The sequence below is a fragment of the Rhinolophus sinicus genome, chromosome 15 (genome assembly GCF_057876585.1).
Source record: "Rhinolophus sinicus isolate RSI-liver-muscle chromosome 15, RSI-T2T, whole genome shotgun sequence".
NCBI lineage: Eukaryota > Metazoa > Chordata > Mammalia > Chiroptera > Rhinolophidae > Rhinolophus > Rhinolophus sinicus.
This window is the reverse complement of record NC_142515.1, coordinates 21,533,662-21,555,162: the sequence shown is the minus strand read 5'-3', so window position 1 is coordinate 21,555,162 and position 21,501 is coordinate 21,533,662. Positions and strand designations below refer to the sequence as shown.

At 52.7% G+C, this 21,501-nt stretch overlaps 1 protein-coding gene across 5 annotated transcripts in view; it reads left to right on the top strand.

The window, feature by feature from the left end:
* NEURL1 (neuralized E3 ubiquitin protein ligase 1) overlaps positions 1 to 21,501 on the top strand; it is a 62,332-nt gene that overhangs the window by 29,800 nt on the left and 11,031 nt on the right. For 3 of the 5 annotated variants that reach the window (XM_019725053.3, XM_019725055.3, XM_019725057.3), the window contains 2 exons: positions 15,585 to 15,826; positions 16,238 to 16,559. In XM_019725053.3, coding sequence (XP_019580612.1) covers positions 15,585 to 15,826; positions 16,238 to 16,559 — 564 coding nt within the window. Of the gene's footprint in view, positions 1 to 936; positions 965 to 4,564; positions 4,802 to 15,584; positions 15,827 to 16,237; positions 16,560 to 21,501 lie in introns of those variants that run through there. The other 2 variants (XM_088791867.1, XM_019725056.3) reach the window with 2 other exon arrangements.

Below are 21,501 nucleotides of genomic sequence, written 5' to 3'. Positions count from 1 at the left end.
GACGGGAGGGTCTTGGGGACTGAATGAGTTCAGAGAGCCAAGGGGGCAGAGGTGCCCTGGCTGGAGTCAGAGAGCAGATGCAGCTGGGGAGCTAGCCAGGGAGGGAGTTGTCGTTTTTCTTTTTTCCTTTTTCTTTTTCTGAAGGCTGGCAGGGTTTCTGTCAGACCAAGTGCTTTCCAAGGGCACACCCAGTCCTGCTTTCTGCCTGTGGGCTTTGAGGTATAACATTCCCGCCCAGGTCACAGACAGGTCTACTTTCTGCAAGATTTCTAGGATGGGTCACCCATTAGTGGGCAGAAGGTCCAGTAGTATGCCAGTCCACAGTCTCCCCTGCTTTCATTAAAGCTCCATCCCTGGGCTGTCACCCTTTGTTTTCTGGAAAACTCCTAGGTTCTGCCTTTACACAGAACCCTTCTGATTCCTTAAAAAAAGGTGTATTTATCCCCTTGCTGTCTCTTCCCCAAGCAGGAAGTCCCCTGCCGTTTGACCTTTCCTGTCTACAGTGTGAGTTTTGATGGCAGGCAGGTCTGGGATTGAACTCTGGCTTGTCTTGCCTTCCGTGTAACCTCTCTGAGCCCCACCCAGTTTTATAGCCTGCAGGATGGGAATGATTGTAACCCTGCAGGGATGTTTTGGGATTAGGTGACATTGTGTGTGTGAAATACTTAGCACAGTGCCGGGCACACAGTAAGTGTTCAATAAATAGTTGCATTTAACAACTTTTTACACAGACTTGCTTACAGAGTCTCCATTCCCCTTTCACATCCCGTTTCATATCTTTTCGTCCTTATCCTTTTCTATAGAACGTAACACTGAAATAATTCAACCAGAGCCAAAGGAGACTCATTCCTTGATCCCAGCATGGCTCCTGCTTGGCTTCTGAAGGGCAGACGTTGGGTCTTGCTCACCTGTGGGTCCAGAGTTGGCTCTCAGTGAGTGCTTAACGAATGAATGAACGATGTAGGTCAGTAGTGCTCTCACTCCTTTTAGTAACAAAATTCTTTGGCCAAATGAGGTTTTATGTGCTGCCTCAGCAGATCAAACAGAGAAGGGGTGCAGTGCTGGCTGTCACATCCTCCGTGGAGGCCTGGCCACTGCTCTGGGGAGGAGGTAGAGAATATAAGAATATAACCTCAGACAGAGGATGTTGCCATTTCCTATTTAAATTGGGGAAGTGGCTTGCTGGAAATAGGACCCAAGGAAGTCTGCTGGAAAACCCCTGCAGATAGTGGTGGTGTGAAGGCCCAGGGGCTGCCCACATTGCCTCCCAATTGTCTGCTGCAGTGGCCAGAGAGAGGGTGCCGCCTACCTGAAGGACTCCCCGTGCTGCGCCCTCACCCTGCCCCCATCCCCGCTTAGGTACTCCTCTGAGTCCTGTTTCCAGAAAATGACATGCTATTGGTTGGTTCCATCTGTGAGATATTTCCTGAGCACCTGCTCTATGCAGGCACCACGTTAGGCCCGAGGGGAATGCGGGCAAGTCCAGTATAGGCCCGGCGCCCTGGATGCCGCTGTTTTCTCTCCTGGTTCCTCTTGCCTCCTCCCAAGTCTTTTCCACAGCAGATGGCAGAGAGACCTTTTAGAAATGCAAGTCTGGTCTTATTGCCTTCCTGCTGAAACCTGTCAGGGGTTCCCTATTGCCCTCAGAAAAAAGGCCAGGGTCTTCACCCAACTCTTCGAGGCCCTCCTGCTGTGTCCCCAGCCCACCTTGGCTTGCCACCAGCAAGTTTCCCCAGGATCCTTCTGCTGTCCCCGCTGCAGCCATACCATCTTGCTTTTTGGCTGTGTGGGGCTCACTTCAGTCACAAGGCCTTGGCACGTGTTGTGCTCACTCTGTGGAACATTCTCTCCCCAGCCTGCCTGCACAACACATGGACAGGCCTGCTTCTCCTTCACCACTGCTTTTCAGGAAAGCCTGCCCCGAGCCCCCCAGAACCTCGCTCCTTTCTTTCAGAACACTTTCCTAGGATTGTGATGACATGTTCCTTAGTGAGACTGCTTGATAAATGTCTGTTTCCCTCTGGACTATAAGTCCACAAGAGCCAAGGTCTGTTTATTGTTGGTCACCATTGCAGCCCCAGTGTGTAGCTTAGTGTCTGGCACATAGTATGTGCTCAAAAAATGTTGGTCAAGTTGAATTGTCAACATGTACTCAAGAGAAGCCAGGGCAAACAAATAAGGCCACAGCTGGGCGATGGCTGTCACTGTGTTGGGCAGAGTTTGACAAAGGGTTGGGAGAGGCATAGCTCGGGCTCAGAGGAGAGACAAGCTCCAAGAAGGCGGACTTACTCTACACTCAGGGCCCTAGAGAGGCTTCCCAGAAGAGGTGTTCCTAGTGCTGGGGGGCTGGGAAGACCAGGCTGGCCACAGGAGGGGCTGGTGGTGAAGGGCCCAGCCAGATGCATTAAAAGGCGGGTAGGATGAGGGAGGTTGACTCTGCTGCAGGAACAGCCTCCAGAGCAGCCTCTTTTAGCCTCAGTTTCCTCATCTGTAAACTGGGCATAAAAATGCAACCTATCCCTTAGGGTTGTCGTGAGGCTTGAACAAGTTAACATGTGCAAGGTGCTTAGAACCTTTGGGCACAGTCAAGACTTGTGTTTGCCGTTATTAGGATTATTTACCCCACAAAAGGAGTTTGGCTTATTTACTCTCAGTCAGACTGTGACACAGACTCACTCTCCCAGAGGAACAGGGTGTGTGTGTGTGTACATGTACACGTGGCTGTACACAGCCATGAGCGAGCATCTGCCTGTAGAAAGGGGCAGCCTTATGTGGGATTGCATGGCCCAGCTTCTCCCAGGGAGAAGTGTCGGGTGTGCCTCCAGACTGGGAGGTGGATTAGCATGCTGGGCTTCGGGCACTCCCACCCAGGGCCTGCCCAGCCCTCTGACTGATGTCCCCAGGTCAGGCCTGAGTGCCCTTCCAGTATTCCCCCTCCCCTCTCCTGCCCCAGACTCATGCAGGGATGGCAGCAGCAGGGTCCTGAGCTGAAGGCTCAGGGCCCAGCCCAGCCCCTCTCAGTGCCCAGCCCTCTGAGTTCCATCTGATAGGGGCAGCCCCGGCCTCTCCCACAGCTCCTTCCCCAGTCCCCACCCCTCACTCACTGGCCTTCCCTCCCTACTCAGATCTTTCCCTGGGAACCCAGATCCCTGACCATGGGGCAGGGGCGGGGGCCGGCTGGGGACAGGCCTGGGCCTGGGAGGGGGGAGTTGTCCTGTTTTCCTGGGAGAGGCCTGTCCCACAGAGAGCTGTGGTGGGTGATGGACTGTGAGATTGTCCCCAGACCCAGGCTTGAGTCCTGTCTCTGCCTCTGACCTGCTGGGTAACCTTAGACGAGTTCCTGAGCCTCTCAGAGCTCCCATTTTCTTTTCTGTAAAATGGGTATAACAGCCATCCCTGCCGCTTGGAGTGTCAACCAGTGTACACAGTGCCTGGTGCACCGCAAGCGCTCAGTGTATGGTGGCCGCTCTTTTGGTGATGCCTTGGGCTCCCAGCATGCTTGCCTAGCGTGAGAGGGACCTGCCTTCCCACTGCCCTCTGCTCTCTTTGCCGACACCTTTCCCTCTCCTCCGAGTGTGGGGTGCCAGGTTCTGCACCTCAAGATCTCTCCAGAGACTGCATGAGTCTGTGGGAAGGCGCATGTGTTGAGTGTGTACATTGCGAGGTGTATATGTATCGTGCACGTGTCTGGTGGGCAGTAGGTGGCAAAGTGTGCACAGTGGTGAATGCTTGCCAGTGCTTATGAGCCTGTGTCCGTGTACATACATGTGACATGGTGTAGATGGGTAGTGTGGTCTGTTTATATTGGTGTGTGTTTGTGTATGTTTATGATCAAAGGGACAGCTTGGTGTGGGGGTAAAAGTGTGGATTCTGGTGCCAGGCTGCCTGGGTTTGCATCCTAGCGCTGCCACCATGTAGGTAGGTAACCTCTTTATCTCAGTGCTTTCATCTGTAAGATAACAATGATAATGGTACCTATTGATGATAACGTCAGTACTGACCCCATCATTCAGCCCCTGAGGACCAGAGGAGTTAATACTCTTAAGCACTTACAACAGAGCCCGGAAGAAGACAGAAGCAGTGTCAGCTCTTTGTTACTAAGCTCCACTAGCCAGACTGTACGTCCCTCGAGAGCAGGGCCAGTGTCTGTTACGCTCACCGCAATATCCTTATTGCGTCGCCTGATGTCTGCACGTAGTGGGTACATAATGACGTGTGACTGACTGAAGGTCTGGGCGAATGGTGAGGTTGTTCACGTGTGTGTGATGGGGAATGTACATGTATGCATGCATGTGTATGTGCACATATGTGTGTACACGTGTTTGCACATGTGTGTGTGTGTGTGTCTGTGTCTGTGTGTGTGTGTGTGTGTCTGCCTGCTTAGGCTGGGGCATCTCCAGCGTTTTCTGAAGCTGGGCTATTTCAGGAAGCCTCCAGTCTCCTCCTCCTTATGTAAATAAACATGACAGCTCCCATTGCCTGTACCAGTGCGGAGGTGGGGGAAGCTCCAGGAGTGGGTGGGAGCTGGGAGGCAGCGGTGAGCAGGGGGCCACAGGGGTGTGCGTGCCTGTGTGGCCAGCCTCGCAGGCAGCCTTGTGGTGTGCGGGAGGGAGCGTGTAGGGGCGAGGGAGGGGCAGGCTCATCGCTGCCATGCCGATTGCTGACCGCGGGGGAGGGGGGGCAGGAGGAGGGGAGCTGGCAGCCAGGGTGGCTTGGTGACGAGGCCAGCTAGCCAAACGGAGGTGGCCGTGCTGCCTGCTGCCCGTGATGGGGGGACAGATCACCAGGACCACCCTCCACGGTAAGGCCCCCGCTGATGCCTGGGGGTCCACCCACCCCTAGCCTGGGGACCACCTTGGGAGGCTGGGGCTGAGGGCATGGTCATCCCCCTGCCTCTTCACTCCTTGAGGGGCTCCTCTGGGCTGCAGGCACTGGGGTGGGGCAAGCAAGGAGGGCTGGGAAGAGCAGGAAGAAGGGGCTTTCCCTGGCAGCTGGTCTCCCCACAAAGTCTCCTTATCCTCAGCACCCAGCAGTACCCAGGGTGCTGACCAGCCCCCAAGGGGCATGTGAGGTTCTGGGGCTCCATACCCCCCTTTCCCAGGACTGGGACAGCTTGGGGACCTGTTTGTGAACCCTAGGATGTGGGCCATGGAGGTCAGCGCCGAGTTGCATGATGGAGCTGTGAGAGATGTGTGGGGCACACGTGTGTGCACAAGTGTTCGTGCATGCCTTTGCACACAGATATGCAAGTGACAGCCTCCACATTGCCTGATCTCAGTTCTCAAATGCTCTGCTGGGGAGGTGAATGAACTTCTAACCTCTGGGGTTCATGTCCATGATCAGACAGAACAATGGGCAAGCAGGTGAAGGGTTGGAAGGGAGGAATTCTGGTTGGCTTCACAGGGCTCCTGCTCGCCCCAATTCCTGTCCCCTTTTCTACTTGGCTCGAGTGCTGTGGTCTAGGGAGTAACATGGCCGATGTGGCACCAGACCAGGAGGGGAAGCCTCCTCAGGGATCTGGGAGCTAGGGTTCCTGTAAAACTGGTGCCAGAGCAGCACGAGCTGATCTTGGGGAGTCCCTGCCACATTCCCCTCGATGCCCTCCTCTATCGTTGGACAGGACATTAGGGGATGGGACAGCCTCCATCTGCTGAGTCCAGTGGGCACTGAGGAACGTGGAGAGGCCTAGGAAGGAAGGAGGGTGGTGGCAGGAGTGAGGAAGGAAGGAGAAGTGGGGCGCCATGGCCAGGGATGGTGACCAGGTGGCTTCCCCTTTCTAGGTGCTGGACTTTGAGAGAGCACTTTCTAATTAAAAAAGAAAAACTCAGGGAAGGAGACATGGGAAAAGCAAATCATTGGCTCTCTTAAAAGGAAATGAATTTTGTCCTGGGCCTAGAGGGCTAAGTGACAGATGGAAGGCCTTGGAAGACACATAATCTGGAGCCAGCCAGTGGCCTTGGCCTTGGCCTGAGACTCGGACTGGGGTGACCTGGGCCTGGCCCTGCCTGTCGGTGGGGCGGGGGCTCCTCTCAGGGCTCATTGGCCCCAGCGGGGCCTGTTGGCAGAAGGTCTGAAGCTGACTGGCATTTTCCACTGGAGTCAGACTTGGGCCTGGAAAGGACAGAGAGGCTCTCCCAACAGGCTCAGGACGCAGCACACTGTCATCCAGCTGCCTTAGAGCACAGGCTTCCGAGGAAGCGAGGACCTTGAGACGACTCGCGAGCACCTGAGACGGCATATAGCCGTCAAGAGCTCATGCTCTTGAGTAGATAGACGTGTGTTGTAGAAATGTCTCCCTGAGCCTTGTTTTCTCACCTGTCAATGGGCCAGTAATAGTACCCTCATCACAGGAGTACGAGGAGGCTTACGTGAGACAATGTGAATAAGGACTTACCATGGAGAAAACCTACAGGGTTTGGAAAGGCATTCTGAGGCCAGGGCTGTGTTCCTTTCCTCTCCCCTTGGGACAGGAGGATAGCTTGGGGTGCACTGAGAAGTCTAGGCATTGGGCATCCAGCCTGGGTGGCCATCGGTGAGTGCTCATCCAATGCCCCATCTGTCTTGACCTCCACGCCCTTGCCAGGACCACCTTTCTTAGGTTACATCACCTGCCTCAGCCTGCCTTCAACATGAGTAGGAGATGGCAGCTGGGGGTTGTAGAGAGGGAGTGTTTGCCTGTACCCACACAGCCCCTTAGCAGAACCCCTGCAGGCCTGTCCTTACCCATGTCCGTGGTATCCATAGCTGTGCACTGACCATCCCAGTGGCTCTGGTTTTGCTTACTTCTGGAAGATGAGTTGGGGGAAGTGGGAGATGCAGGGGTTTGCTCCTTCCTAGGGTGCTTTCAGCTCACAACCTGACTGGGAAGGACACAGTTACAGTTTCTGATTGTATGTTCACTGTGAGCCTTTGGGTTTTGGTTTGTTTCAAGCTGAAGATCTTGGATTACTGGGTTACATACAATGAGAGGTGAGGGGAAGGTGACCCCAGACTGTTTGTGTGTATAGGGGTTATCTAGTCGTGTGTTCGTGGACATATCTTGTCTGTGTTTCTGGTGTCTGCAGATTGCATGTCTATGTTTTAAGCCTCTCTGTGTAGACCCACGTAACATGTGTTTATCTATATACTATTTAGGAACTGAGTGTTGTCATGTCTGTGTTTCCATGAATGAGCAGCCACATTTGTGGGGCTCTGTGCCTGTGCCGTGTCCTTGTTTTTCTGTAGATGTCAGTGTTTCTGCACTAATTGTGTGTGTGTGGCGGGAGGGGAGGGGGATGTTTTCATGTGTATAGTGGGGCTGCTGGTGAGGAGTCAGGCTCCTCTGAGAGCAGCCCTGGCAGGGGTCCCATGGGAGAAATTAATTCCCATTTAGAAAATGGTTTCGGCAGTTACATGCTTGATCTCTTTCATCAGCCAGATTTCCAGAGCTGCTTCCCGATCTTGAGGGCAGGATGCGGGTGGTAGGAAGAGCAGAGAGGGAGACAGCCACAATACTGAGAACCCTCCCTTCCCCTTTGCTCCCCTCCCCTTCCTCCTTTATTTCTGTCCGTATTCTCCCCAGGGTGAGGGAGGGACCTGTTACTGAGGGGTGTTGAGTGAATGACACACACATATGCACCCAGACGTACATGTCACCCTAGGTCGGTGTCTGAACCAACAGACCCTAGATGCTGGTGCAGGGACCTGAGAGATTGGTTCCCACACTGTCCTATACAGAGGGGGCTGCTGTGGCCTAGAAGGAAATAGCTGGTGACTCAGTCCCTTCTGCAGTTGACTCCCCACTTCTCCTCCTTGGGTTCCTTAATTCTCAAGGAGGCAGCAGGGGAGAGGGCATTAGAGGGATTTATGAGACTTGGGATTAGCAGTGAGCCTCCTGTCTCCTAGCAGCAGCTCTGGAGGCTGAGGCCAAGGTGAGTCTGGCAGGTGTGTCTGTGAACACATGTGTACACACATCCCACACCCAACTCGTTCCTGTGGGCGCTGGGAGGGCAGGGATCAGGTTGACCCATCTTCGTATTCTGTTAACCCAGCCAGGGCCTGGCACACAGTGGGCACGAGCAGCTGCTTGGTCAGTGAGTAAGAGGGACAAGTGTAAGGTACACGCTCTGGGCTTCTGGACCACTCACCATTGGAACTGCAGGTGGCCTGAGGGGAGCCATCAAGGATGCTTCAGAAGACATGAGACCCGAGACCAGGCAAGGTTGGGGGGGACGGGGAGGGTGGGCATGTGTTTTTTGATGAGAGTTTGGATCCTGTTCCACTCTACTGGCCATGTGACTTTGGGTCAGGATCTTTATCTGTCTGAGTCTCAGTGTCCACTTCCCTAAATTGGGGATGATAAGGTTTCCCCTGAAGGGTTGTAGAAAGGATTAAGTGAGCTAATGGGCACAGGGGTGTATAGTAAGAGCTCTGTAAATGGATGTGCTTTTGTGAAGGTTTCCAGGGAGGCTTCATCAGGCCTGGGTGTGCTTGGGAGTGTGTCCACCACATGCGCCTGGCTGCCTCCGAGGACCCAGATTGTGTCTTCTGCTTCTCCAGCCCTGAGGTTCCCCCAGGACAGAATGTTCCCTGGGTGCTTGTGTCTGCCATTTGGCGCACACGCTAGCTGTGTCTGTATGCACGCAGGTCCACACGAGCGAGTATGGATTTGTGTAAGGGGACCTAAGGGTGATGTCTGCGTGGTGTGTGGATTTATGGGACTGAGACATGCTCTCCTCACTCTCTCAGGCTTGGCCTGCGGGCTTGGAGAGGCGCTGGGAAGACAGGGACAGGGAACTGACCCCAGAATAGCTCTTGTCTGGAATCCCCTCTGGAATCTTGGGGTGGGATGGGAGAATGGGAAGAGGAGGGCTGGTTCCCTCCCAGCGGTGAGGATATTGGGAGGCACATCTGCACGCACATCTGGCTGCTGGGATGTCCCAGAGGGAATGAGAGCAGGAGGCTCAGTGTGGAGATTAATTTGGCTCTGAGGTTGCTGATCCTGCCCACTCCCTGCCACTCTCCTTCACCCGCCCACCTTGTCATCATGGATTCGTTCCGTCTTCCAGGGAGCAGCAGTACCTGCTGTGGGCATAGCCGGGCTCTCTGGGGGCATGATGAGGTGCTACAATGGCCCCTATTCCTAAACGACACAGGTGTATGCCTGGGGGGCTGAAGAAGTTGTGGAGAAGCTGACTGGGGTGGAGTGGAGGCTTCATGCAGGGGATAGGGGATCGAGCGTGCTGACGGGACAGCGGGCCCACTGAGGACAGCTGTGCAACGAGACAGACACGAGTTCAGAGTCAACTCCACTGCTTCCTAGCTGTGTGAGCCTAGGCAAGTTATTACCTCTCAGAGCCTCTGTTTCCTTATCTATAAAATGGGGCTAATTGATACTGTATTGCTGTATAACATATCCCTGCATAACAAATTCTCCAAAAGTTAGTGGCTTAAAACAATAAACATTTAATTATCTCACAGCTTCTGTGGGTCAGGAGTATTGAACAGTTAGGTAGGTGCCTCCAGCTCCCTGTCTATGGTGAGGTTGCAGTCAACCGGGGCTGTGGTCTCATCTGAATGATGGCTTGCCGGGAGGGGGGCCGTATCCAAGCTGACTCACATGGTGATTGGCAGTCTTCGGAACCTCCCCATGTGGGCTTCTCCTGAGGCTACCTTACAACATGGCAGCCGACTTCCCCAGAGGGAGCAACCTGAGCGAGGCAAGAGAGAGCAACCAAGATGGAGGCCCAGGCTTTTTATAACCCAGTTTTGGGAATGATACCCATTACTTAAGCTGTATTCAATTTGTTAGAAACTAGTTGCTAGGTCCACTCCACGCACAAGAAGAGGGGATTTCAAGAAGGGCATGACTGCCAGGCAGTGGGTGAGGGGCTCACTGGGGCCATTGTAGAGGCTGCTCCCCACAGATACCTGCCTCTCAGGGACTGGGAAGGTGAGACGAGGTTGGACATGAAAGGCATCTGGTGCGGTGTCTGATACACAGGAAAAAAACCAACCCCGCGGACTTCCTTCTCTCCTGTTTTCCACAGGCAAGTGGGGAGCTATTGAAGGTTTCTGAGCAGGCAGGGCTGTAGTCAGGCACGTAGTGTGGGATCTTGGCGCTAGGCAGGGAAGGAAGCTGTCCCTTTAGTCCCCTCTTTCTCTAATTTCTCCACAGCACACCAGAGAGGGCGAGGTACAAAGTGCGTGCCCCTCAGACACTTGCCAGTCGATCAGTGGATTGAAGAATTGAACAGTGGCAACTCATTCAGGAGCTCTTCCTGAGCACCTGCTGTGTGCTTCGAGCTAGACATTTGGGAAACGGCAATAAAATAGACAACGGTCTCTGCTCTCAGGAGGCTCACAGGCCATCAGGGAGATGCACAAATAACCCTGCAGTCTTTCCTAGCCAGAAAGCTTCACTGTAGAACACAGCAAATGATCTGAGTGACGCTTTCTCAGCTCTCCCAAGGATAGCACAAAACCAGAGCCATTCTGGGTATACAGAAGCTATTGCATGTAGTGGGTGCCTCAGGGCGTTTGGGCTTAATCCTGTGGGGGAGTCAGAGTTGAGAAAGGTTGCTTGGGTGCTGGCTGTTCTGTTAGGGGTGTGTGAAGTCCACAGCGGGTCCCGTAACCTGGTCTGGGGTCAGAGAGACTTCTGGGAGAAAGTGGGCCTTAACATCAAGATCTAAAGGATGATTGAGTCAAAGACAAGTATATAGGTGGGAAGGAGGAAGGAAAAGTTCCCAGCAAAGAAATGGGCGTGGGCTAAGCCTAGAGGCAAGAGGCAGGTGAGGGAGGTGGGCCCCTTGAAGGAACCCAGAGAAGTTCACAATCCTCTCTCTCAGTCAGGCCTCCTCCCCACCCTTCGAACTGGCTCCCAGAGCCTTTCCATCAGAGAGAGAGAGAGCCCTGTTCAGTGAATGCATATACACTGGTCCAAATCAGGACACCCTGACAATCTGGAATTAGGGAATTCGGGATAAGATAAAACAGAAGTATTCGGGCTCCCACTAGGCTGGAATGAGCCAATCATTTCCTCTGGTGGTGGTGGTTGCTTTTATACGAAAAAATAAGACTTTATGTTGGGATCAGAGGTTAAAGTTTGTAAAATTCTTTTGCATCTATGAATTCACTGGGTCTTCACAACAATCTGGAGAGGTGGGCAGGGCAGCTATGATGACCCCGTTTTACAGAGAAAGATATCAAGGTCCAGAGAGGTGAAGTGACTTGCCCAGAGATACACAGCAAATCTGTGGCATGGCCAGGGTTTGAACCCAGGGCCACTTGCCTCCAGTGCTGTACTCTTTGCCCCTCCCACTGTCCAGAGAGTGAGACAAACCTCCATCATAAGGGATGCAAATGGCCATGCCAGCACTGGTATACTGGTCCACAGGTTCAGAACAAGGCGATCCTGGATGCAGGGGGATTCAGCTGGTCCTTGAAAGATGGGTGGGATTTGGAGAGGTGTACATGGGGCAGAGAAAAGATACATGGGGTAGGGGAAGTAGGAGAGCACAGACTGATGTCAATAGCGACAATAATTATTATTACTGTTATATAATAATTAACTGTTAATTATTAATGTAATCATTAATAACTATTATTATTATAACAACCACTTACTGGGTTAGTTTTACATGCATCATCTCATTTAATCCTCACAAGAATCCCATGAAGAAGGTCTGCCGTGACCCCCATTTTACAGATGAGAAAAATGAGGCTCCCAGAGGTCTCACAGTTAGTGACAGAGCTGCTGGGTGTGGAGGCAGCAGGCCTGGGTTCCCATCTAGGGTCTTTACTCTGGCTGGGTGACCTCGGTGAGTAGCTTCTCTTCTGAGGACCTGTGTCAGAGTGGCATTGGGGCAACTGAAGATACTGCCACTTAAGCCACATAGAGTTTGGTCATTGTCATTAGTATTGGTCCCTCCCTGTCTCTCCTTGGCAGCCCAGCTCAGCCAGCCTGTGTATCCCTGTATCCCCGGCCCGGCCAAGATGGTTCTGGAGCGGGGCTTGGTAGGGGCAGTGGGGAGGTCACTCTGGAGGCTACATTGTATCCAGGCATCTCCCCTAGGACCCCACCCAGAGGCAGGAATGTGGTCTGGAGCTGGTTGAGGGTGACCTGGAGGGCTGGCCAGGCTCGTGTCTGGCAGCTAGTAAATGCCCAGGAAGAATGGGCCGGCTGCAGCGGGGAGTTTCCTTTGTGTGAGCAGCAGCCTTGTCTGTGTGGAGGGGGAGTCCCTCACTGTGGCTCCTGAGAAGCTTGTAAACGTGTCACTAGGTGGGGAACTCCTTGGGAGCTCTTCTGGGAGCCAGAGGTGAGACTGGGGCTCCACCCAGGACCACGGGCCACTGAGCCCAACATCCTGAGGCCCCGGGTTGGGGCCGCTCCCCACCCCAGGACTGACCAGCACCTCCTCCGTGAAGCCTTTCCCCACTACTCCTGCCATCTTGGACTCAGAGGGAAATGAGCTCCAGTAGTAGATGCTGAGGAGGGTAAAAGACCCTGGACATGGCATTGGAAGCCAGGGTTCAAGTCCAACTTCTGCCACTTAATTGTTGTGTGACCTCAGACAACTTGGTTAACCAGTCTGGATTGCTACTCACTCATCCATAGAATGGGGACCTTAAGGGCTTATAGTGTATGACAAAGTGCAGGGAGGGAGCCCTTTTGGATGTAAGGAAAGAAGTCTTGGCAGAGCTGTGCTCAGGCAAGGGAGGCCCTGGGGAATGGCTCTTCCGGTGCCTGGGTCTCTAGCCCCTGGGTATCACCACCATATTTGCCCAGAGCCATTGTTTTCTGTACCTTTACCCAGGGCCCCAGGACCCCAACTGGGATGGGTGGTAAGAAGAGGAAGCATTTTAAGGGAATCTGAGGCCCTGTGCAATTGGTCCATGGATTGGGTTCTGAACGAGGCTGGGGAGGGGAGCCCCATAGGAGAGGCTCTAATCAGCCGCTGGGCTCAGCAGGTTTAGAAAAATTGCTTTATTGAGGTTTAATTGACACACACTAAACCACATGTGTTTAAGGTGTGCTGTTGGATGGGTTTTGACGTACGCATACTCTCACAAAACCATCCCCACAGTCAAGATAGTGAACACATCACATCGATCACCCTAAATGTCCCCTTGTGCCCTTGATAGTCCCTCCCTCTCCCTCCACCCCCCCCGCCCCAGGCAACCACCAATCTGCTTGTTATCACTATAACTTAGTGTGTGTTTCCTAGAATTGATACAAATGGGACAGGGTGATGGGAAAGGAAGGGTTTTGAAAGGAATGCAGGCCCTGCAGTTGCTTCATGGATTGTGTACACATTTTTTAAAAACTGGTTTATTTCACTTAGTATAATTATTTTGAAATTCATCCATATTGCTGCCCATATCAGTAGTTCATTCCTTTTTTACTGCTGAGTAGTATTCCATTGTGTAGATGTACCAGAATTTGTTATCTATTCACTCAGTGAGTATTTTTTTCCTCTATGCTTTCATTTCTACATATGTATACATCCCTAAACAATGTGTAGTGTTACCTTTTACCAGTGGTATTTTTTGAAACCAAGAGTCAAGCTGTGTCTGAGGCTGGCCTGAGCCCAATGGGTACGTCTTGCAGGTAGGGCACTTGTAGTCATTACATCTTTTGCCCTTCACCCCAACTGTTCCCTTCCTTGGAATGACCTCCCCTGCTCTGCATTATCCAGGGGCCACTCAGCCTCTTCCAGGTAGCCTTCCTAGATTGTCTGAGTCTCCCCACTGCTTTGCAGTTTTCAAAGCCCTGGAGCACTGTTTGGTGATTCCAGTCTTGTCTCCTTAGTGAGAGCACGGCGAGCTCCTTGTGCCACCCCTACCTCCCACCTCATGGGCCTGGCATGTAGGAAGCTGCTCCAGAGAGGCCTAGAAGCTAACACACAGGGTGTCTGGTTGGCCCTGGATAGTGGAAAGTGGTTTCTGGGGCCCTTTTTGAAGGAGGAAGCAAAAAATGCAAAGTGATGTGAAATAGTGCAAAGTGATGCAAACCAATGCAAATACAGCCTGGACTGAAATCTGGTTTCCTCCTTCCCTCTCTCCTCCCTCCCTGTCTTTCTCTCTTTCCTGGAAACCCCACCTCCCCTTTAGGCTGTGGCAGGCCTCTGGGCAGTCCTGAGGCTGACCAAGCTTTCTGTATTATTAAATTCCTGCCCCGGAGGTTCCAAAATTTGAAACTCCCCAGGCCTCTGTCACATTCTGTGGTCTCTTCTTGCCCACCCCCATCGTCCCCTCCTCCATGTCTCTCCTCAAGATGACGGAATAGGTGGGATTGCACTTCCTGATAATTGGGGCACAGATATTGGGGAAGAAATGAACACTCCCTTGTAGCCCCCAGATGCCAAGGCTCTGCATTCGTGCTGCCAGTGCCACTGGTCTTAGAGCCACAGAATAGAGGCTACCCATTGTGCCAGAGAGGGCAAGTGACTTCTTTAAGGTCATAAGGCCAGTTAGTGACAGACACCAGCCACCTGACACTTTGTTTTTTCCTCTCTCTGCCCTATGTCCTGGACACCAAACTCACATGTTTGTAAAGCACCTTTTCCTGGACCAAGGCCTGTCCCATACTCTATCCCATTTTGGGGTGCGGTAGAGCTTTCTGTGGAAGAAAGAGCCATACCTCCCTAGCCAAGGGTTCTTGGGGAAGATCCGAGTTCCGTTAGGAAGCCTGGGCAGAGGTCCATCTGTGTCCAAGATGCAGACACAGGCAAAGGTAAAGTAGGAAGGCAGCCTGGGGTGGAGGGAGGTGGCCCTAAGCTGCCTGCCATTTGTATTGTGATTTTTGTCCATGTCTAATTTCCCTTCCTGGACTATTGGCTTCTTAAAGATGGGATCCATGTATGTTTCATGCCTATATCTTCAGTGTCTAGGACAGGGCTTGGCATTCAGCAGATACGTAATGAATATTTGTTGAATAAAATAAATTATGGTGGTTGGGCGGCCGGTTAGCTCTTCACAACAAGGTCGCCGGTTTGATCCCCACATGGGCCACTGTGAGCTGCGCCCTCCATAGCTAGATTGAAACTACTTGACTTGGAGCTGATGGGTCCTGGAAAAACACACTTAAAATAAATAAAAAAGTTTTATAAAAAATAAATAAATAAGTTATGGTGGTAGTGTGTGACAGTGCATGGTGGTGGATGTTAGCAATAAATTCTGATTCATCACAAAGGCAGACGGTAGAAGGTCAGTGGTGGCAAATACTAGTAAGAAACAGTAGGTCATGGTGGTGGTGGTCGTGATAGCGGGAGGTGATAGGTGAAGGACCAGGGTAGGTGTTGGTGATGGGAGGTGATGGGTAAAGGATGAGGGTAGGTGGTGGTGGGAGGTGATAGGTGAAGGATGAGGGTAGATGATAGTGGATAATAAATGGTGGTAGATGGTGAAGTGGGAAATAGCAATAGATGGGAGCAGAAGGATGATGGCAAAAGGCAGCAATGGTAGTGGGTTGCAATGATGATGGAAAGACTGGGCAGTGGGTGACTTCTGCTTATGCCCCAGCCATCTGCCCTGCCCTAGGAGACCCTAGTCCAGTTCTTGGACTGCCAAGTTCTCTGACACTGTGGTTTGTTCCTTTGCAGACTCCATCGGGAGTCCCTTCCCTGTCACCTCTCACCGATGCCACCACAAGCAGAAGCACTGCCCACCAGTGCTGTCCGGTGGGGTGCTCCCGGCCACGCCGCTGCTCTTCCACCCACACACCAAGGGCTCCCAGATCCTCATGGACCTCAGCCACAAGGCCGTGAAGAGGCAGGCAAGCTTCTGCAACGCCATCACCTTCAGTAACCGGCCGGTCCTCATCTATGAGCAAGTCAGACTGAAGGTGGGCCGCTAAACTTTCTCCCCCATCACTGCCTTCTGTTACAGCCATTGCTAAACCCTGCCCCTTCTCTCTCCTGCCTGCTGCCACTTCTACCTTCCTTCTCCCTCCTCTTTCTCTTCCTTCTTCTTTACTCCTTTCTCAACCTTTCCTGCCTGACAAAGAAGGAAGGTGTGGGTAGGGGAGGAAGTGGGCCTGGGGATCACTAGGTCTCATCAGACTGGTGGGAACGCTCCTAAGGGAGAGAAAGGAGCCCAAATGGTGGGGGCGCTGGGCAGTATGACTCCTCAAGGAAGCCTGCCTGGGGGTGGTCTGCAGGGAAGGACGCACTCCCTTCCTCGGGCTCGCTGAGGTGGGGAGAGGCTGGGCTGGGGGGTGGGGGGAGCTGTCTGAAGCCAACCCCCTACCCCTCAGATCACCAAGAAGCAGTGCTGCTGGAGCGGCGCGCTGCGCCTGGGCTTCACGAGCAAGGACCCCTCCCGCATCCACCCTGACTCGCTGCCCAAGTATGCCTGCCCCGACCTGGTGTCCCAGAGCGGCTTCTGGGCCAAGGCGCTGCCCGAGGAGTTTGCCAATGAGGGCAACATCATTGCTTTCTGGGTGGACAAGAAGGGCCGTGTGTTCTACCGAATCAACGACTCCGCCGCCATGCTCTTCTTCAATGGGGTCCGCACGGCTGACCCCCTTTGGGCCCTGGTGGATGTGTATGGCCTCACGCGGGGTGTCCAGCTGCTTGGTGAGTGCCCACTCCCTCCGGCCCCGTAAGTGCAGGGTGCACCTCCGTGTGCTGTGGTTTGAAGGGGAACTAAGACTCCTGTGACTACTCCCAGGTCTCCAGCAGGACTCCCAGTCCAGGATCCCTCCCACCTTGCGATACGTGTGCATGTGCAGGCAAGTGTGTATGGGTGTGCACACACAGACTCTGGGTACAAATCTGCCCATTGGCAAATCGGCTGTGTCTCTAGGAGGAGCCTACCTGAACCTCGGCTTTCTCACCTGTAAAATGGGTTGGTGGGAAGAGGCGATTCAGTTAAAGAGGCTGTGAGTGAAGTGGCCAGCACAGCCCTACATACCAAGTCTGTGCTCAACAGTGGTTCTTCTCATCTCCCATCCCTGCAGAGAAAAGTGCCATGGAGGTGCTTGAAAGACTCTTTCCCGCCCCCCTTTTTTCCTTTTCTGACTTCAGAGTCTAGAAACAGTGAAACTCTTCTTTTCAAAACACCTTTATTTGACTGAAAAAGACAGTGGGGAGAAAAAGAGACTGTGAATGTAAAAACAAAGAAATGGGTAATCATCAGTAGCTTTTCTTTATGCTGAGTTCCAAACACAAGGAGGCTGTTTTTATTAATTAATAGTTTGGGAACTTTCTGGTTTTCAACCCAATAGAAGTGTTTCTACATTCACACGGACATGTTAAGGCTCTTCTGGGTCTCAGCAAGTGAAGAAGACAGGCCAGGCTGCCCAAGGATAGTCTGCTTTCCGTTCCTTCTGTGAAACGGGTGCCCCTGCAGGGCTCCTACCAAAAGGGCGGTGGTTATGCTCCTGGGCTACAGAGTCAGACGGACCCAGGTTGGACCCTGGACAGCCTATACTAGCGGTGGGACCTCAGTTTCCTTATCTCTAAAATGGGGGTAATAACTCTTTTCAGGGTTCTTTTGAAGGCTCAAAGAGCTGAGTTACATGAAGCAGCTGGCACATAGTAGGTATTCAGTGACTGTTGTCATCCTCACCCATTCTGGAGAGGGTAGTGCCTAACCTCAGGTTTAGGTGAACACCTTTCCACTGCTCTGGTATCCTGAGGGTACCAAACTTCAAGGCACTGGGGTTCCAAAGCTTGACTTTGAGCTCCAGCTTAGATACTTCTGTCTGAGCCTCAGTCTTCTCATCTGTAAAGTGGTTGGGAATACTGTGACTTAGCCCAGGGCATGGCCACGTGGTGGGAGACAAAAGAATGTCTCAGCTCTTGAGAAACCTACAGTCCTGTTGCGGGGTCAGTAAGGCAAGTGGAGGCAACGTTTTTGCTTTTCCCTAGGCAAAGAATGCCCTCCCCACAGTCCCTAAAGATCAAAATCCCACTCTGGCTTCAAGACCCAGCTTTAAAGCCACCTCCTCCCTGAAGCCTTCTGGGTGGAATTCTCTTCTCCATTCCTTGTGTCCCACTGCATGGCACCTGCACTGCTCTCAGTGCTGAGGCTTTGGCTGAGCCTTGGTCATCCATACGTCTGTTCCCACACAAGATGGGGAGGGCTCGGAGGGAGGAACCCATGTCCTAACCAGCCAGCTTCCTCTCCAGAGTGGAATCTTGTGCTGGGACGCTGAGGAATATTTGCAGGGTGGGTAAGGGAGAGTGGTGGGATTGACAGACAGTTTATTAGATGAAGGAAAGGGTGTGGGGGCAGTGCTGAAGTAGTCCCCACCCTGCTCACAGACAGCCCCAGGCTCAGTGGGAAATTAGGGAGACAAAGCAAACACTGCAGACACGATTAGGGCATAAACGAACAGTCAATTGCTAAACGCTGTGCTCATAGGATCCCGTCCCTCTGCTGAGACAGGTTTTCCTCGTTATCTCATTTAACCTCTCAGCAGCCGGCCCAGAGTGAGTGTTTTTTATCCTCATTTGGCAGGAGTGAACTGAAGCCAAGGGAAGACCTGGCTCACTTGTGTTGGGATGTGGCAGAGCGGGGACTTGAAGTGGGTGTTCTGATGCCAAAAGCAGTGCCTTTCCCATTACCCTGCAGTGGGATCAAACATGAAGGGAGATAGGAAATCAGAGGAGGCTGAGGTCAGTGAGGGCGGATGGAGTCCAGGAAGGCTTCTTGGAAGACAGAGCTTAGGCTGGGACTACAAATTCCAGAAGGGTTTGAGGGTAAGGGGGGAGTGGGGACGATGGGGACATGCCAGGTGAGATGGGGCTTCCAAACTTCAGGGGCCAAGGGAGGGGCCTGGAGAGTAATCTGAAGGGCCCCACCCTGGGGCAGAGCCCAGACTTCTGACCTGGCACAGCCCCATTCCCCCTCTTTGACTATACATGGGTTTTCATGCAGTATTTTCAGTTGCATTTGGATTTCCCGGCAGGCTCCTCTCCGTACACGGATATGGCCAAATCCCCAGCTGATTCCCGTCCCAGCTGTAAATCACCATAATCCCAGGGCATTTTCAAACACTGATTATAGCCCCTCAATTCAATTAGCAGATAAAATATCTCTTCATTTTGTTCTTTCTAAATGGGGTTGTTTTTTTTTAGTTTTTTTTTTAAGAGATCCATCCAAGATCTCTTCAGAGGTGGGTGTGCTGCTCTATGCCCTCATTTGGTGCTCCTGCCCTCTGGACACGCCCGCTGCCCTATATAGTCTCGGGGACAGTGTTCCCCCACTCTCTTTCCTCTCTTTCCCACTTCCATGTTCCCTTCTTTCCTTGCCTGTCACTTCACTGCACCTGTGTCCTCCTAGGAATCCCTCCCTCCCCCCAGATCCCTCTGGCTCCTCTGGCTTTCCCTGCTCTCCCTCCTCTGCATATGTCACTCTGTCTTGGTGGCTCTGAGGATGCGCCTGTCTTTCTAGGGTGATTGTCCCCCAAACCAGTGTCTCATCTTTAGAGATTTCCTGCCTAGCCTGTCCCCTCCCCTCCTGCCTCTGTGTGGAACCTGCGGCCAAAGTTCTCCAAACCTTACCTGACCAGTGTCTGCTCCTCAGATCAGAGCCAATCTGGGGGACCTGGCATGTAGTAGGTTCAAAAGTCAGGACATGGGCGGACTGGCCGTCTCCCATGACAGAGTAGAGGCAGGGCTGGTGTCTCTCCCTGACTGATACCTCCAGGCAGGTACCCCACCTCCCCCACCCCCCAATGCCCTAACCATAACCCAGGCCCACTGGTGCCCATGCCATGGCCCCAACTGGCCTGCTTCAGGCCTTCCACGCTCCCGTTATGCTGGAGTTCAGCAGATCACCCTCTTCCCTCGGGGCACCCTGGCTCAAGCCTGGCTGGTATCTCCAAAAATAACAGCTTCCTACCTCCGGGAAGAAGGACCTGCCAGCAACTAAATAAATACAAGTTTTATGGGGTGATTAATACTTGGAGAGATAAGCTCCTATCCCAGTTTTTCAAGCTCTCTCTGCTCTTCTCCGAAATGTTAGCTCAGGAAGGCAGCCATGGGTCCTGGCAGAAAGCTGGTGAGCCAAGATCCACTTACAGGGTGATTCTGAATGCATCTCTGCCCACCACAGCCTAGGCACTGTGCAGGCTTGGGGAGACACAAGAACTGAAAACCCCTCTCCTTGAAGAGTGTTTATATTAGGGGGACACACCATATAACTGGCCTGAGATGACCTAAATCCAATTCTATAATTAAGTGTGGCTGAAGAGTAAAACTGGGTGTGTGTCTCGGGGGTGGGGGGTGAGGGGTGCAGCTGGGTAGCAATCCAGGAGGACTTTCTGTAGGAGATGAGTTTTAAGTCAGGAACCAAGGGAGTTGAAAAGGAACAATTTAGGCCAGTCAGGAGGTTGTGCATAGGCACAGAGATGGGAATGAGTGGTCATTCAGGGAGCAGAACCTTAAGGGGAAGGGGCGTAGTGAAAAGGTAGCAGGTGACTTGTGGAGAAGGGATACGCATAGGTGGGCAGCCATGAGAGTAGAAAGCTTCCAGCAGCTTCTTGCTGTCAAGTTTTTCAGGAAGAGGAAATGTGGCCCGGAGATGGGGAGGGGCCTGCCTAAATTCTCCCAGCCAGTCAGAAGCCAGGCTGGGACGGCATTCAGATGTTCCAGGCTGATCTGGGTATAAAGGTCAGTGTGAGAAGACTTACTGCCACATCAAAATGGTAGTGGCTGAGCCTAGGAGGGCATTAGGAGGGCATTAGGTGGGGGCTCCGAAGGGTGCATGGTGTTTTGCTTCTTCCCGACCTCTGCCCAGGCTCCCAGGTCTTGGTCAAAGACCCCACCTGCCTACTAAGGAGAGGGATGGATCGAGACTCTCCGGGTAGCTTCCTAAAGGCCAGGTTGCTGCTGGGCCAGTTTGTGGGGTGGTGGGCCAGCCTGGCTGCCCAGCAGTGAGACACCTGGGCCTCTCCACAGATAGGCCGTAGGTCATAGGCCGTAGGTCAGGGCCCCCCTCCAGGATGTGCCTCAGCTTGGCAGCACAAAGAGTGTGAGCCACCCGGCAAGCTGAGGACCACACTGCCATATGGGGCTTCCGCTTCCCAGGCTAAACCAATATTTACCTTCAGTTGTGGCTGCCAGGGCCTGAGAGGCAAATATTAGTTTAAGGAGCCTGAGCCAAGCTCTTGGGGAGGGGGAAAGGGCTGAGGATACTAATCATGATTTCTTTCTCTTTGACAGTTTTCATTTCTTCTTGATTCAAAAGGTATCTTACTGTTCTTTCTGCTTCAGAGACTCTTCCAGGCACGTCATGTCTGCTCAACCCGAATTCTGCCAATTATATCAGGGTCCGACACCAAGCCCTCCCCTCCACCAAGAAGCCTTCCCTGACTTCCCCTGTTCTCGATGAGCCTTCCTCCTCCTGACACCAGCAGCACGAGCAGGTCTAAGTGGTGTCGGCAGTTCTGCATCATGTATTGTCTTGCTCTTTAAGAAGACAGCGTAAATCCTCTTTTGTATATATTATAAAGAAAGTTATTATTGTATCCATTTTACAGATAAGGAAACAGGCTCAGAGACGTATGAT